The 13,121-nt window shown below is 36.5% G+C and overlaps 1 protein-coding gene across 2 annotated transcripts in view; it reads left to right on the top strand.

Annotated features, from left to right (window-relative positions):
- Positions 1–1,730: 1,730 nt before the first annotated feature.
- The window catches only part of LOC103511309 (calcium uniporter protein, mitochondrial), a 108,799-nt gene continuing 97,408 nt past the window's right edge, over positions 1,731–13,121 (top strand). The window contains exon 1 of one of the 2 annotated variants that reach the window (XM_008476028.3): positions 1,731–2,056. In XM_008476028.3, the coding sequence (XP_008474250.1) occupies positions 1,952–2,056 (105 nt within the window). In that variant the 5' untranslated portion in view covers positions 1,731–1,951. The remainder of the gene's footprint in view (positions 2,057–13,121) is intronic. The other variant, XM_008476029.3, reaches the window with a different exon arrangement.

Genomic DNA, 13,121 nt, shown 5'->3' with positions numbered 1-13,121 from the left:
AAAATGGATAATGGACTTTTGACTGTATTCGTGTATGTGCTCGACAAAAGTCACAAAATGCAGTTTACTACTCTCCCGAAGGAAAACAAACATTCAAAAGGTACCAAGTGACCAATAGGTACCTACCTAAATTTTAGGCATTTAGTAGGTACTTCAATGGTCTAAATCTAAGAAGAAGTTAGTTCGTTACCTGCCTAATCTTATTTAAACCTATTTGCTTCGTTTTCATTGATAGGAAATAGCGACTAGTAGGTAGCTAAATGTAATTACTGGAATAAAATTGTTTTTTGATAATCGTGAAATATTAAAAAAAAAAAAAAATCAGATAAAAATAAGAATTATGTAATTCATGAGATACCTACTTGAAACCTTTGGAGTTATGGTTCTCTTTGTGAAGCCCATCTTGATATAGGTACCTACGTATATATTATGTAATTTGAAAATAACTTTTATAATTTCACAGCTTTTTTGTCTCTTTCGATTTTAAGACTACCTACCTACTAGTCATTGTAAAAGTTATTTTCAAATTACCTATAACCTAGATACCTACCTACTCGCGAGTTCACTTCGTCCGAGGCTCGAAACCGCAAAAATGTTTTGGTCAGAGCTAGGTGTCTATTTATTCGGTACCTATTTGTTTGCACTTTCCTTTTTTACAACTCTGAATTTTTGTATTTTCACAGCAAAATGACGAATGGACAGCAGTTTTACAGGCAGGGGATGGAAAAGGCCCTTTTCCGGAGGTCCTGGGCGCACGAGGCCCTCGAAAACCCAGCTGTAAGGTTTGTATAGGTTGGTCAAATAAATAGTAGTAGTAGTAGTAGTAGTAGAAAATAATTGTATTTATTTGAGAAATAATTACAAGGGGTTGGCAACATTCACATTACATATAAGTACATAGTTATAACATTAAATATTTTGAAAAGCAGAAACGTGAATACTTATTAAGTTAACTATAATACAATAATAATGGTCAAATAAATAATTGTAGAGCCACCTTTTCCAGGCCGATTGATATGAAACTTGGCCAACTTGAGTATCTTGAATGACTATAGCAGGCTTGTCCAACCCGCGAGCTCATTTTTGCGGCCCGCGAAGGCCCGCCTAAAAAAATGAACGAAAATCACACCTTCTACGTTTGTGTACCAAAGACGTGAATGTCGATATTCACGCACTTGTGTCAGCTGCAGAGTGTCCACAGAAATCGCACTAATGTCATCATGTGGTAAGTTTTCATAAAAAAAATAAAATTATATCATAATTACATTATACCAGGCCACCCCCTCCCCCGTGAGTTGAGTTTTTGCGGCCCGCCAACTCTCTACCTTGGTCTCTTGCGGCCCTCGGGTGCCCTAAGGTTGGACAAGCCTGGACTATAGGATATTTTCATCAAAAAATAATCCCGGAGGTTCTTCGACTCCTGCAATGTACGTTTTACTCTCTCGGGATTGAGGTACAACGAGGATTCAACTACACCTCATACCTACCTCGAAATAGTTTTCCAATCTAGGGACCTGATTCAGAATGAAAAGGTATTTCGAGTGGTCTTATTTTGGCGTGAACTTTTGCAGTTCAAATTTCAAATCTGTTTTGTGCAACTTGTAAGTATGAATACACATCTGCCGATTTATTAGACCCTCAGTCTCTGAGATAAGGTCAAATCTAGTGCATGAATCATTCGTATTCCCAAGTCCTGTCATATTTTTCGGGACAGTCGGAGTAGGTAGGTTCCTGTAGCTATTATGATTCGTTTCATATCTTGATAATTTTTTTTCGAAAGCCCCGGCGTCTTCAAAAAATTTTCTCTTTTTAAAAATACAGATTTTTCTTAGTGCGCGGGAATGTACTAACGCCAATATAAATATATTTTTCACCGACGCGACGCTATTCCGATAAAAGTTCAAGTGAAGCAACTGACGCAGTCGAGTGTTGTGTGTTGGAACATGGAAGTATGGCCGCGTGTGCTAGTTTGATTCGTTCGAGAATATTTTTAGTTGTTGATATTAATCGTATTTTTAATTATTGCAGTTTTTCTATCTGTAAAAACAATAACTATGTGAGTTGACAAAAAAAATACCCTATTTTTTGCTACCCAATTATCCCCCCCCTTCGCTATTTTTTTGGCATTTTTTAGAGCTTTTTTGAATACGTATTTACGCTTTTTTTTTTGCCGACACTTTGTTTTTAATATTTTTTTTAGGTACCTACCTACTGTACAATCAATAAAATGTTTTTGAGACCGTGTGAGTGCTTTCTGTAGAGGTTGGGGATTTATTTAAATCTAAACATGATTAGGCCGTTCACTTAAAAATAAGTCGTTAGATTATGTAAAATGTGTTTATTTATAATTTGATTATCACAAGTAGTTTATTTTTATTACCTGAGCTCTGTCTGCTACTGCTTTTTAACGAGTGTGTTTTCCCCCTTTCTTTCTCTTTCGTTACTAAAAGCCGATCTTTCTGTAGTTATTAAGATTCCATTTATTAACTACTGAGTACTATAATAAGTAATTGATTGTGTGTTTGTAGTGTACGAGAACATTGTTCAACTGCTCGATCAGTTAGTTATCCACTTGCTTTTCAAGTACATCTAGTTTTATATTCGAACAGAATGTCAGAAGACCAAGAAAGTGGTTTCCTTACGCAGAAGATTTCACTTATAGTGGTTCTAACTGCCGAAAAAAAGGCAAAATCTTAGCGAATAGCTTCCAAAAGTGACCTAAAAAAAAACATAACCCCGACCTAAAGGTCTGACTTTTCCGAAATATGAATAGTTTTATAGTTCATTCCTGAAGTGAATCTAGCTTTACTGATCTCCAGCTTTACTGATCTCCATAAGAAGCACCTAAGAAAATACAACTGGAAAATCTTAGACCCATCTTTTAGTATCTGGAACTGGAAAATCTTAGACCCATCTTAGTATCTTTGCTAATCACAGAGTGAAAACAAATCACAGACAATCCCCACAGCTGATTGTGTGTTTGCATATCTAATTATTTATCTACAAACTCGTTTATGTAGGCTATAGAATACTGTAGATACCTACTGATACTGGAGATAGGGGATATCAAATCCCATTGTACCTACCTGTAGTTTTGGTTTTGCATAATACCTACGAGTACAATGTGATAAACTGATAAACAAACTGCCTGATCCATTAGAATACCAACCGGTTTACATATCGGTCGGAAAACACATGTGTCTAAGGCCAGCCACTCACCATCAGGTACACCTGACGACATGTACACCTGGTCAGGTCTACCTGATAGTTTGTGTGCTCATCAGGTATCAGGTTGACCTGACAGACAGACGTACCTTTTCAGCCATACCTGTCAGGTCTACCTGATAGAGAGTAGCTCGCTATCTACTGCTAATTACCAAGAATACCTGGGTGATATTACGTACAAGTTGGTATATTGAATAAAAATAATCAATTTGAATGATTTTTTTTCTCTTTTTTTTCACATAAAATTACATGGGTATCGATTCCTCCTAGAAATTGACCAGTGCATTCGTTGATAAGAACAAATCTAATCAAATCAGGGACTTGGAAAATGAGAGGTAGCGCAGGGGCGAAAAAGTTCAATAGTCCGCTTGCGATAACGGAAGAGTTGGGTGGAAGAGCTCACTGCGTGGAAATCCTGGAATATTGATAGTGTGCAAATAACGTAGATCGAAAACCTAGAGGTCTGGTCAAGAAGAAATAGGAAACATCATAGGAAATCTCTTCATATAGCAGAAGAAGAAAAATATTAAAACAGTAAAAACAGATGCATTAATCTCGAAAAAAGAAGAGAACGATTGATAAGAAATGCCAAATTAGCGCGGGAATTAGATAAGAAAGATGATAATTGAAGAGACAAGATGAATCGAAACTATACAAAGGAAAGAGTAAGTAATTAGCGGATCAGTAAGCGAAAAAGCGAATTAGTATAAGGAAAGGGGAAGAACTATAGGATAAGGAAAGTAAAAAGGAATAAAACAGAACAGTGGGGTGGAAGGAAAAGAAAAGATACTCGTAATTATTACGGAGACTAGAATTGAATATTACCTTGTTTTGAACTGCACTAAAAGATTGAACAACTAGGTACAACAGAACTGTCTTTTGCCCAGCCTTTAAACTATCATTTCTACGCTATCCTATTCTATTCTATTCTACATATTACGTACAATTCTATTCTATATAATTATGTTCTATTCTATTCTTTTATTCTATTATTTTCTACCTATTCTATTCTATTCTACTCGATTCTATCCTATTTTCTACATTTCTCCACTGATGGCATGTCAACCAGTGACACCCCATCATGTGCATTGTGCACTATACACGTCCCTGGAGTAAAACATAATAGCTACTCTTATCTGACTTGTACACGAGGTACATGCACACGATTATTAGGCAGCTGTTTTACCTAGGAACAAAATTAGTGAACGAGAGTCACTAATAGAGGGAAATAATGGGACATAAAGTCACTAGGAGTTCACTAGAGTGACTTTTTGGTCATAATGAATTTTCAAGTCTAAGGAATACGAGCGCTACTAAAGGCGCTCGTCTACGCTTTCAATGTGAGACAAGCCTTATAATTTATAATCCAGCAAAGGAAAGAGGACCTAAAGACATGAAAATGAGGAAAAAGTCGAGAATAATCACATTAATTTTTCACTCAAATGGGGGATTCGAATTTGAAGTTGACTGATTAGAAGCTCTCTTATCAATCAGGTGCTAATGTCAACATATTGTAGAGATAACACAATATGCTATGATAACGAGTGATAACTTGGTTTATACTATTAGGGACCTTGGCCTTTTACTTACCTAAGTTGTCATTACCTGCCTGACTTGTCTCGATAGCAAATTGGGGTCACCACCGCCGCGCCGGTCTGGTAAACGAAAGGGCGCGGGTTCGAATTCCAACCAAGGCATATACTTTTCCCTCACTTAATATAGGTTATACAATAGAACAATGTCCTTCCTTAGTTAATATACCTTGTTAAAATTTATAACTTGACTTGGATTCGAACCACCAACCTCCAGATCCAAAGTTCACCGCCTTAACTTCAGATTATTATCATCACCTGAATCGCAAAAAAGACGCTGATCTTTCGAACCCCACCTACTCAGAAAGATATGCTCAATGGAGAATTATTTATACTCGTATATTGAGCATAGAGCGTGTGCCAAATACACGCTAACACTCGACGTTATTCAGACGGTGTCGCAAATTTCGAAAACACGAACAGTTTTCTCAGGCCCGGTTCAAGTATGTAAAAAAAAGTGAATTTTTCACGAAAATTCCTCAAAAATCGCTATGTTTCGCCAAATCCGTTCAAGAAGGAAAAATTAAAAAAAAAAAAATGGTCCTGGGCGCACGAGGCCCTCGAAAACCCAGCTGTAAGGTTTGTATAGGTTGGTCAAATAAATAGTAGTAGTAGTAGTAGTAGTAGTAGAAAATAATTGTATTTATTTGAGAAATAATTACAAGGGGTTGGCAACATTCAATTACATATAAGTACATAGTTATAACATTAAATATTTTGAAAAGCAGAAACGTGAATACTTATTAAGTTAACTATAATACAATAATAATGGTCAAATAAATAATTGTAGAGCCACCTTTTCCAGGCCGATTGATATGAAACTTGGCCAACTTGAGTATCTTGAATGACTATAGCAGGCTTGTCCAAAAAAAAAAAAAAAAAAAAAATCGTTCAAAAAATTTTTTAGCCAAATTTACTCAAACCGGGCCTCTCTGTGTGATATCTCGAAATTTTTCTTCCCTTTCCATATATATCTCCCTTTGTTTTGTCCCGTTCCTCCATCCCTTCTCTGTTCTAATGAAGCATGTATGGCGGTGCATTAAAGTCTTTTCGCTGTAGATAATATTTATTGTTCATATTTTTATATGTATCGTCGGTGCTCTTTAAATATGCACACGCTAGGGCAGAGGTTCCCAATCTGCTGTACGCGTACCACTAGTGGTACGCGGAAGCATTTCTGATGGTACAAAAAACCCAGAGATTTGAAAAACCCACTTTTATGATTTGTCTCGTAAATTCGAAAAACAAATCTGGCAAAAAATGTATAATATTGTATTACGATTAACATAAAAATTTCGCTATAATTTCTTCATTTAACCCTCAAACCACACAAAATTGATGTTTGGTGGTATGTACGCCAAAAGAACCTTGAGGTGTCAGGTGGTGCGCAGTACTCAAAAGTTTGGGAACCCCTGCGCTAGGGGTATGTAGGTACTGTGGAAAGTGGCGTTTGGAAATGTGATACCTATGAGTAGGAATGTTCATGTTTTTTCGACATTCTTCTTGGAATGATAATTTTCGGATTATGAACGCCAAATTTAACGCTCGGTATGCTCTTTTTCTGTGTCTTTCCGTTGTTGCTGATGTGTTCATTGGTGTGTTTTGTGTCTCCAATCTTGTTAGTGATGTGCTTGCTTGACGTTTCATGTCACATCCTTATAAGATCACGGAGAGTGAGGATAATTTGACATCTTGAGTATTTGTTGGAAGGGGAATAATTTTCAACAAGATGGACAAAAAATTGCTTCCTTTCTTTCTTTCTTTTCATTATCAAATATATGTTTGTCAACCAAAGGTTTTTGCTTAATTTCATTCAAAAGATCACAAAAGATTAGGATTTGGTATAGTATGTTATCTCCTTAAAGGAGATATCTTCTTCTATCATCTTCCAAATCTAAAGCTATTTTTTTATTTTCAATTTTATATCTCTTCATTCCGTTCAATTTTAGGCATGGCTCTTGATTGCCTCTTATGTTGGTCCATTTCTTGATGGCTTAGATTTGCTTGCTGTTCTTAAACTTCTCTCTAGTTTTTATCAGCATTTGAAAAATGTTAATAAAAAAATTGAAATAGGTATTGATAAGAAAAAATGAAATGGTGCTTTGCAAAATTATTGTACCTTGTCTATTCGCATAAATCTAGATAGGTAAGTATAGAATCATTAATCAGCTATTTTTTTCCTCAATAAAATAAATGAATAATAAAACCACGCCACGTTATAAATGAGTCGAAATAATATTTCGCGCAGCAAAAAGTGAGGACAGGGATTTTAAATATTACCTAGATACCTACATGATATATATCTAGGTACATCTGAAGATGACGTAGGTAGGTACCTAATATTTATTTATTTATTTATTTATATTTGCAAATAGAACGCAAAGCAAAGAATCTCAATGTTCTCATTCTCTCCCACAGAGAGATGTGTTTTATGAGAAAATAGGCATTTTGAACTAGATAAGTAGATTGGGACAACGTTCAACGATTAATCATTTGTGTTGCTATCATGGTAATTAAAATAATAGTGCTTATTTATACTGCTCGTATAGGACTGAAAAGTCCCTTTACTCCAGCAGTAGGCTCTTACTATTATTGTGGTCAAATTCTCAAATTATATTGAGGATAAAATTCCATACCTCGGCTGGGCTTGAACCCACGCCCTCCTGTTTACCAGGCGAGCGCCTTGACCACTACACCACCGAGGCAGGTAATTAAACGACCTAATAATAGACTTTTGGGATTAGGAGTCATAACCACTAAGGAAAGTTAATGCCTAATGAGAATGAATCATTTTCTATCGGCTAAATGGTCCAAATCTCAGACCATTTGAGCTCTATGAGGCACCCATTTGACCTTTCTCGACCTTTGTTATTGCTTGTATGTGGTCAAATCATCTAATTAGACGTATTTTGCTTTCGGGAAACTGACCACTGGTCTAATGAAAACTAAACACTAGACCTTTGATGGTCTGGAATGAGACACAAATATATAGTTCCCCGTTAAATACACCAAGCTGAATTTCATGGCTTGACCTGGACTCGAACCACCTACCTCCAGAATCAAAAATCCATCGTGCTAACCGCTACACCACTGAGGTTGATCCATATTTCCATTATATCTAGCATTATTTCCATTGTAAATTTCTCTTACTTTTCCTGAACGTGGCACCAATTGTCAGTGTCTTTAGTAATACTGCAGCCACTTAAATACACATTATACCATAAATGAGGTAAAAGTCTGTGATAATAATGCTCGTAACATGTGAAACCACTTATAAGGATCATAAAACGGCAAGGGACAGGGGGATATGAGGCATGGCGGCTTTTACCGTACTCATTCGTTCCTACAGCTTTCTCTGAGACAGTGAGACAGAGAGGTTGACAAATCACCCATAGGAGCACCGAATATAAGAGTACTGTAGGTACTTTGTTGTTTGAAATAAATAGTGGTGAGCTGAAAAAAAAAAAAAAAAAAAAAAAAAAAAAAAAAAACAGCGATATAGTGCCTGGGTGCCACAAGTTCATGAAATTTAGAGTAGAAGAACTCTATCATTGGGTTACTTTCCATTATTTAGGTTGCTGGAATTCTATAGTAAAGTCGAGCTTCCTGATTTAGAGTTCAATATTAGAGTGCCGGCGCCCAGTGATGCGCATGAGTTCAAAATTGAAATATATTTTATAGGTTGTAATCTTGTAATCGTTGTGGTTTCATTAGAGCTCTGAGGGTTAGGAGGTAGAGAACGCCGGCGTCAACCTCGCCTATTGGTTACCTTCCACTCAAAAGTTTATCAGACCAGTTCCTCAAATACATTTTCATTGTGTCTCGTGTCTTGAGAAGTACAAAATCTGTCGATATGTTCTCTGCTAGTGTTGTTGACACTATGTAAAGAGGGGGAACCATAATGTATGCTGTAACTGCTGTGTAGGAACATCACATTTGCATGAGATATTAACATTTTGCTTGCGCAGGATTTAGCCTGTGGGAAGGAATTCAAAGAGGGGTTATCAGCCCCCCTTGTTTTACATGAGTTGTGTATGTTCACTTTTTAATTTAGGTTCACTTTTTTTTTTTTCAACAGACACAGCAAGTTGATGCTAAAGCCCGGGACACAAACTTGTTTGTAGAATTATATTTCAGCTTGGTCTTTGATATTGTCTTTGAAAAGATCGCAAAAGATAAGTCTGAAAAGACGAATACTGTGTACCTCAGAAAAGGCCCCTTAAGACCCAAGAACTAATAAAGAACAATTTTAAAGTGGCAGGTTTCTCCAGGAGGAGCTCTTCTATCCAACCACTAATTTTTACCAAATTCGCCTAAAACAAACAGACCTACAGAGACAAACTACACAGAAAAAAATCGCAGAGTTAAAACTTGGAATTCACTTCGCTCGATTAGAATTGTGAAAGGGAAAAAAGAAATTCAGCTAAAAAGTGGGGGTACATAACAAATTTATGATGAAAAATGTCGTTGAAATAAAAAGGATAGGGACGAAAGAGTGGACACAGATCAGAAGAGGAGTAAAAGCAAAACAGAGAGGAGAAAAAAACTTTGACCTCATATAAAAGTTGTGGAAAAGGTTAAATAACAGATGGAGAAGGAGAAGAGGGAGAGAAACAAGCTGGGCCCGTCCCTCCGAGAATTTTTTAGCCCGTAGTTTATTCGATCGTGATTAAAGAAAATCAGTACCTATGTACCTACCTAATTTGTTCAATATTCAGTTTGTTATTATCATTCTTGATTTGATTTTTTGATTTTACTTTCGTGTAATGATTTAAAAGCAAGACTAGAGCCCGTTCTCCCTTTATTCCCAATATAATTTTGAGTCACCCTCCATTTATTAGGCCTTTGCTCGGCGTAGCTTTAACATAGGTGACGCTAAAACCGGCTTAAATGATCGACCTGAAGTGTTATCTAAAAAACTTTCTCGCTTTGAGTTCATAGGTCGTCGCGACAAATTTCAAGATCAGAGCTCATTTGTGTGAGAAAATGTGAAAATAATCCCCCAAATTTTTTTGGTTTTTTGGCTTTTTGGTTCTCTGGACAAAATTTACACCACCATTTTCGTGATCCTGGTAAAAAGACCTTTAATTTGATATATAGGTCGACCAGGTTTGGATAAGTCCTTCTATGGGGATGGGGACAGACAGAGTGACAGACAGACGACACCGAAGCGAATACAATAGCCCGTCCCTTATACCTTTTTTTATGACTATCGTAATAATAAAGTAAGGACGGGCTAAAAAAGAGAAAAGGAAATATTAAGAGGAAGAGAGAGGCATGGTCAAAAAAGGCCATCTCTCTCTCTGTTCGTCACTCTATCCTTTTCTCTCTTCAATCTCTCTCAAACATTATACTTTTATGAATTTTATTTCTTGAAGAGATAATGATAATAATATAGTGCTTATTTATACTGTTTAGATAGGACTGAAAAGTCCCTTTACTTCAGCAGAAGGGTACTATTACCTCAGCTGGTATTGAACCCACGCCTCCCTGCTTATCAGCCGAGCATCTTGACCTCTCTTTCGACCCATCAGGACTTCAGGACGCACATTGAAAGTGAAATTTTAGTGGATGTGCTATTTGCACCAAAACATTGAATAGTTCAGGCTAGTGGTGTTGCTGTCGGAAACTGTCAATCAAGTAGACCAAGAATGTATGTTAAACGAATTATTTTTTTTTCTTTCTTCTTAACAAAGGCTCATGCACTAGGTAGAATAAACCCTGTTAAATGATTCTGACAAAAAAAGTCGAACCTTTATAATAATAATTATTTTTGCGGATAATTATTATTGCGGAGTTAGGCAATTATTGCGGAGTTGTTCTTGGAACAGGTCTCCGATTTGACTCATCATCTCATCAATAAAGGATAGAAGGGGATATTTTAATAATAAAATAGACTCTTGACTGGAAGGTAACCACTAGGCGAGGTTAACGCCTTGGGCGTTCTCTACCACCTAACCCTTACAGCTCGATTATTATGTGATCGAATTGTCCAATAAATTAGGATAAAATTCCATGTCTCGGCTGGGATCGAACCCACGACCTCCTGTTCACCAAGCGTCTTGACCACTACGCCACCGAGGCAGGTTTTGCGCGGAGTCGTTTGTGGCACAGGCCAATTTACTATTACTGTTTTGGAATCAAGTCTGATAGTCTGGTACAGGGAATGATTCATGAGAGAACAACTAATGTGAATACACAAGTAGCAGGTAGGGTTATCAGTATGGTAGTAAATCGTGAATGAAATACGTACGAGTAATGACTGTAGAGAGAGTAGTGGTGTAGTCGATATATGGCGGAATTTGCCAGTTAAAAAGAAGAAGGAGGAGGAGGAGGAGAAGAAGAAGAATAAGAAAAAGAAGGAGAAGGAGGAGAAGAAGAAAATGTGAATACACAAGTAGCAGGTAGGGTTATCAGTATGGTAGTAAATCGTGAATGAAATACGTACGAGTAATGACTGTAGAGAGAGTGGTGGTGTAGTCGATATATGGCGGAATTTGTTAGTTAAAAAGAAGAAGGAGGAGGAGGAGAAGAAGAAGAAGAAGGAGAAGAAGAAGAAGAAGAAGAAGAAGAAGAAGAAGAAGAAGAACAAGAAGAAGAAGAATGAGAAAAAGAAGGAGGGGGAGAAGAAGAAAGATTGAACAACTAGGTACAACAGAACTGTCTTTTGCCCAGCCTTTAAACTATCATTTCTACGCTATCCTATTCTATTCTATTCTACATATTACGTACAATTCTATTCTATATAATTATGTTCTATTCTATTCTTTTATTCTATTATTTTCTACCTATTCTATTCTATTCTACTCGATTCTATCCTATTTTCTACATTTCTCCACTGATGGCATGTCAACCAGTGACACCCCATCATGTGCATTGTGCACTATACACGTCCCTGGAGTAAAACATAATAGCTACTCTTATCTGACTTGTACACGAGGTACATGCACACGATTATTAGGCAGCTGTTTTACCTAGGAACAAAATTAGTGAACGAGAGTCACTAATAGAGGGAAATAATGGGACATAAAGTCACTAGGAGTTCACTAGAGTGACTTTTTGGTCATAATGAATTTTCAAGTCTAAGGAATACGAGCGCTATTAAAGTTCATTTGGTAATTTTGGGATTTTTTTTTTTTTTTTTTTTTTTCACATTTTCTCACACAAAATAATGAGCTCTGATCTTGAAATTTGTCGCGACGACCTATGAACTCAAATCGAGAAAGTTTTAGATAACACTTCAGTCGATCTTTTAAGACCGGTTTTAGCGTCATCTATGTTAAGCTACGCCGAGCAAGGCCAATAAATGGATGGGTGACTTGTACACTATATTGGGAATAAAGGGAGAACGGGCTCTAGTCTTGATTTTAAATCATTACATGAAAGTAAAATTAAAAAATCAAATCAAGAATAATAATAAACTGAATATTAAACAAATTAGGTAGGTACATAGGTATTCTTTAACCACGATCGAATAAACTACGGGCTAAAAAATTCCCGGAGGGACGGGCCCAGCTTGTTTTTGCTCCTAAATGTAGAAATGTACTGAAAATATCGGCCTATAATTTGGAGCATTCATCACTTAAGCCACTGTTGGCTACCCCCCTCGCTGAAAATTCTGGGTACAGCCCTGTGTGAGGGTCATTTGATTTTCCCGTAGGTCCACCACTGTTAGGTACCTACCTATTAGTAGACATCTAGTGGACTTGTTGACAAGACCTGTTTGGTCTGAAATTTACTGGGCTATCTGCTTCAGTGTGTCATTGGTTTATTGTGTCAATGTTTGAACAATAAATTTATTGTTATTGACAATAATGATCAATGTAGGTAGTTAGACTCATCAATAAATTATTGAAAATGTAGGTAGCAAATGAATTTGTCCACCTGGATCTTCCTACCAAAGAATCCAAAGATTAATCCTCCGAATTTAATAGATAACCTACCTGCATACCTTATTTATACTGCTGCGGTCGTCTCGTTTAAGACTAAAAAGTCCAATGTGTCGTTTACGAGTAAAAAGGCCTCATTTATTTACATCAAAAATGACTAAAATGAGGTGTCAAAGAAAAGAAAAAGGAGGAGGCGAGAAAGAAAGAAAGAGAGGTTCGTTTTGATTTCCAAGAACAGTATTATTATTATTATTTTCTTTCTTATCTGTTCAATTGAACTAAACGTATATTAATCAGCACAAATACGTTTTTATCACTAGAAATGAGAGATAAATAATCTTATTGGTGTGAATTTATTCGCAATCAATACACGATTACATGCGTCTATATTAGCACATGGAATTATGACAACAAA

This window comes from Diaphorina citri, unplaced genomic scaffold (genome assembly GCF_000475195.1).
Source record: "Diaphorina citri unplaced genomic scaffold, Diaci psyllid genome assembly version 1.1 scaffold700, whole genome shotgun sequence".
Lineage (NCBI taxonomy): Eukaryota > Metazoa > Arthropoda > Insecta > Hemiptera > Psyllidae > Diaphorina > Diaphorina citri.
Note: the sequence above shows the minus strand (reverse complement) of the source record. Positions and strands in the feature narration are given on the sequence as shown.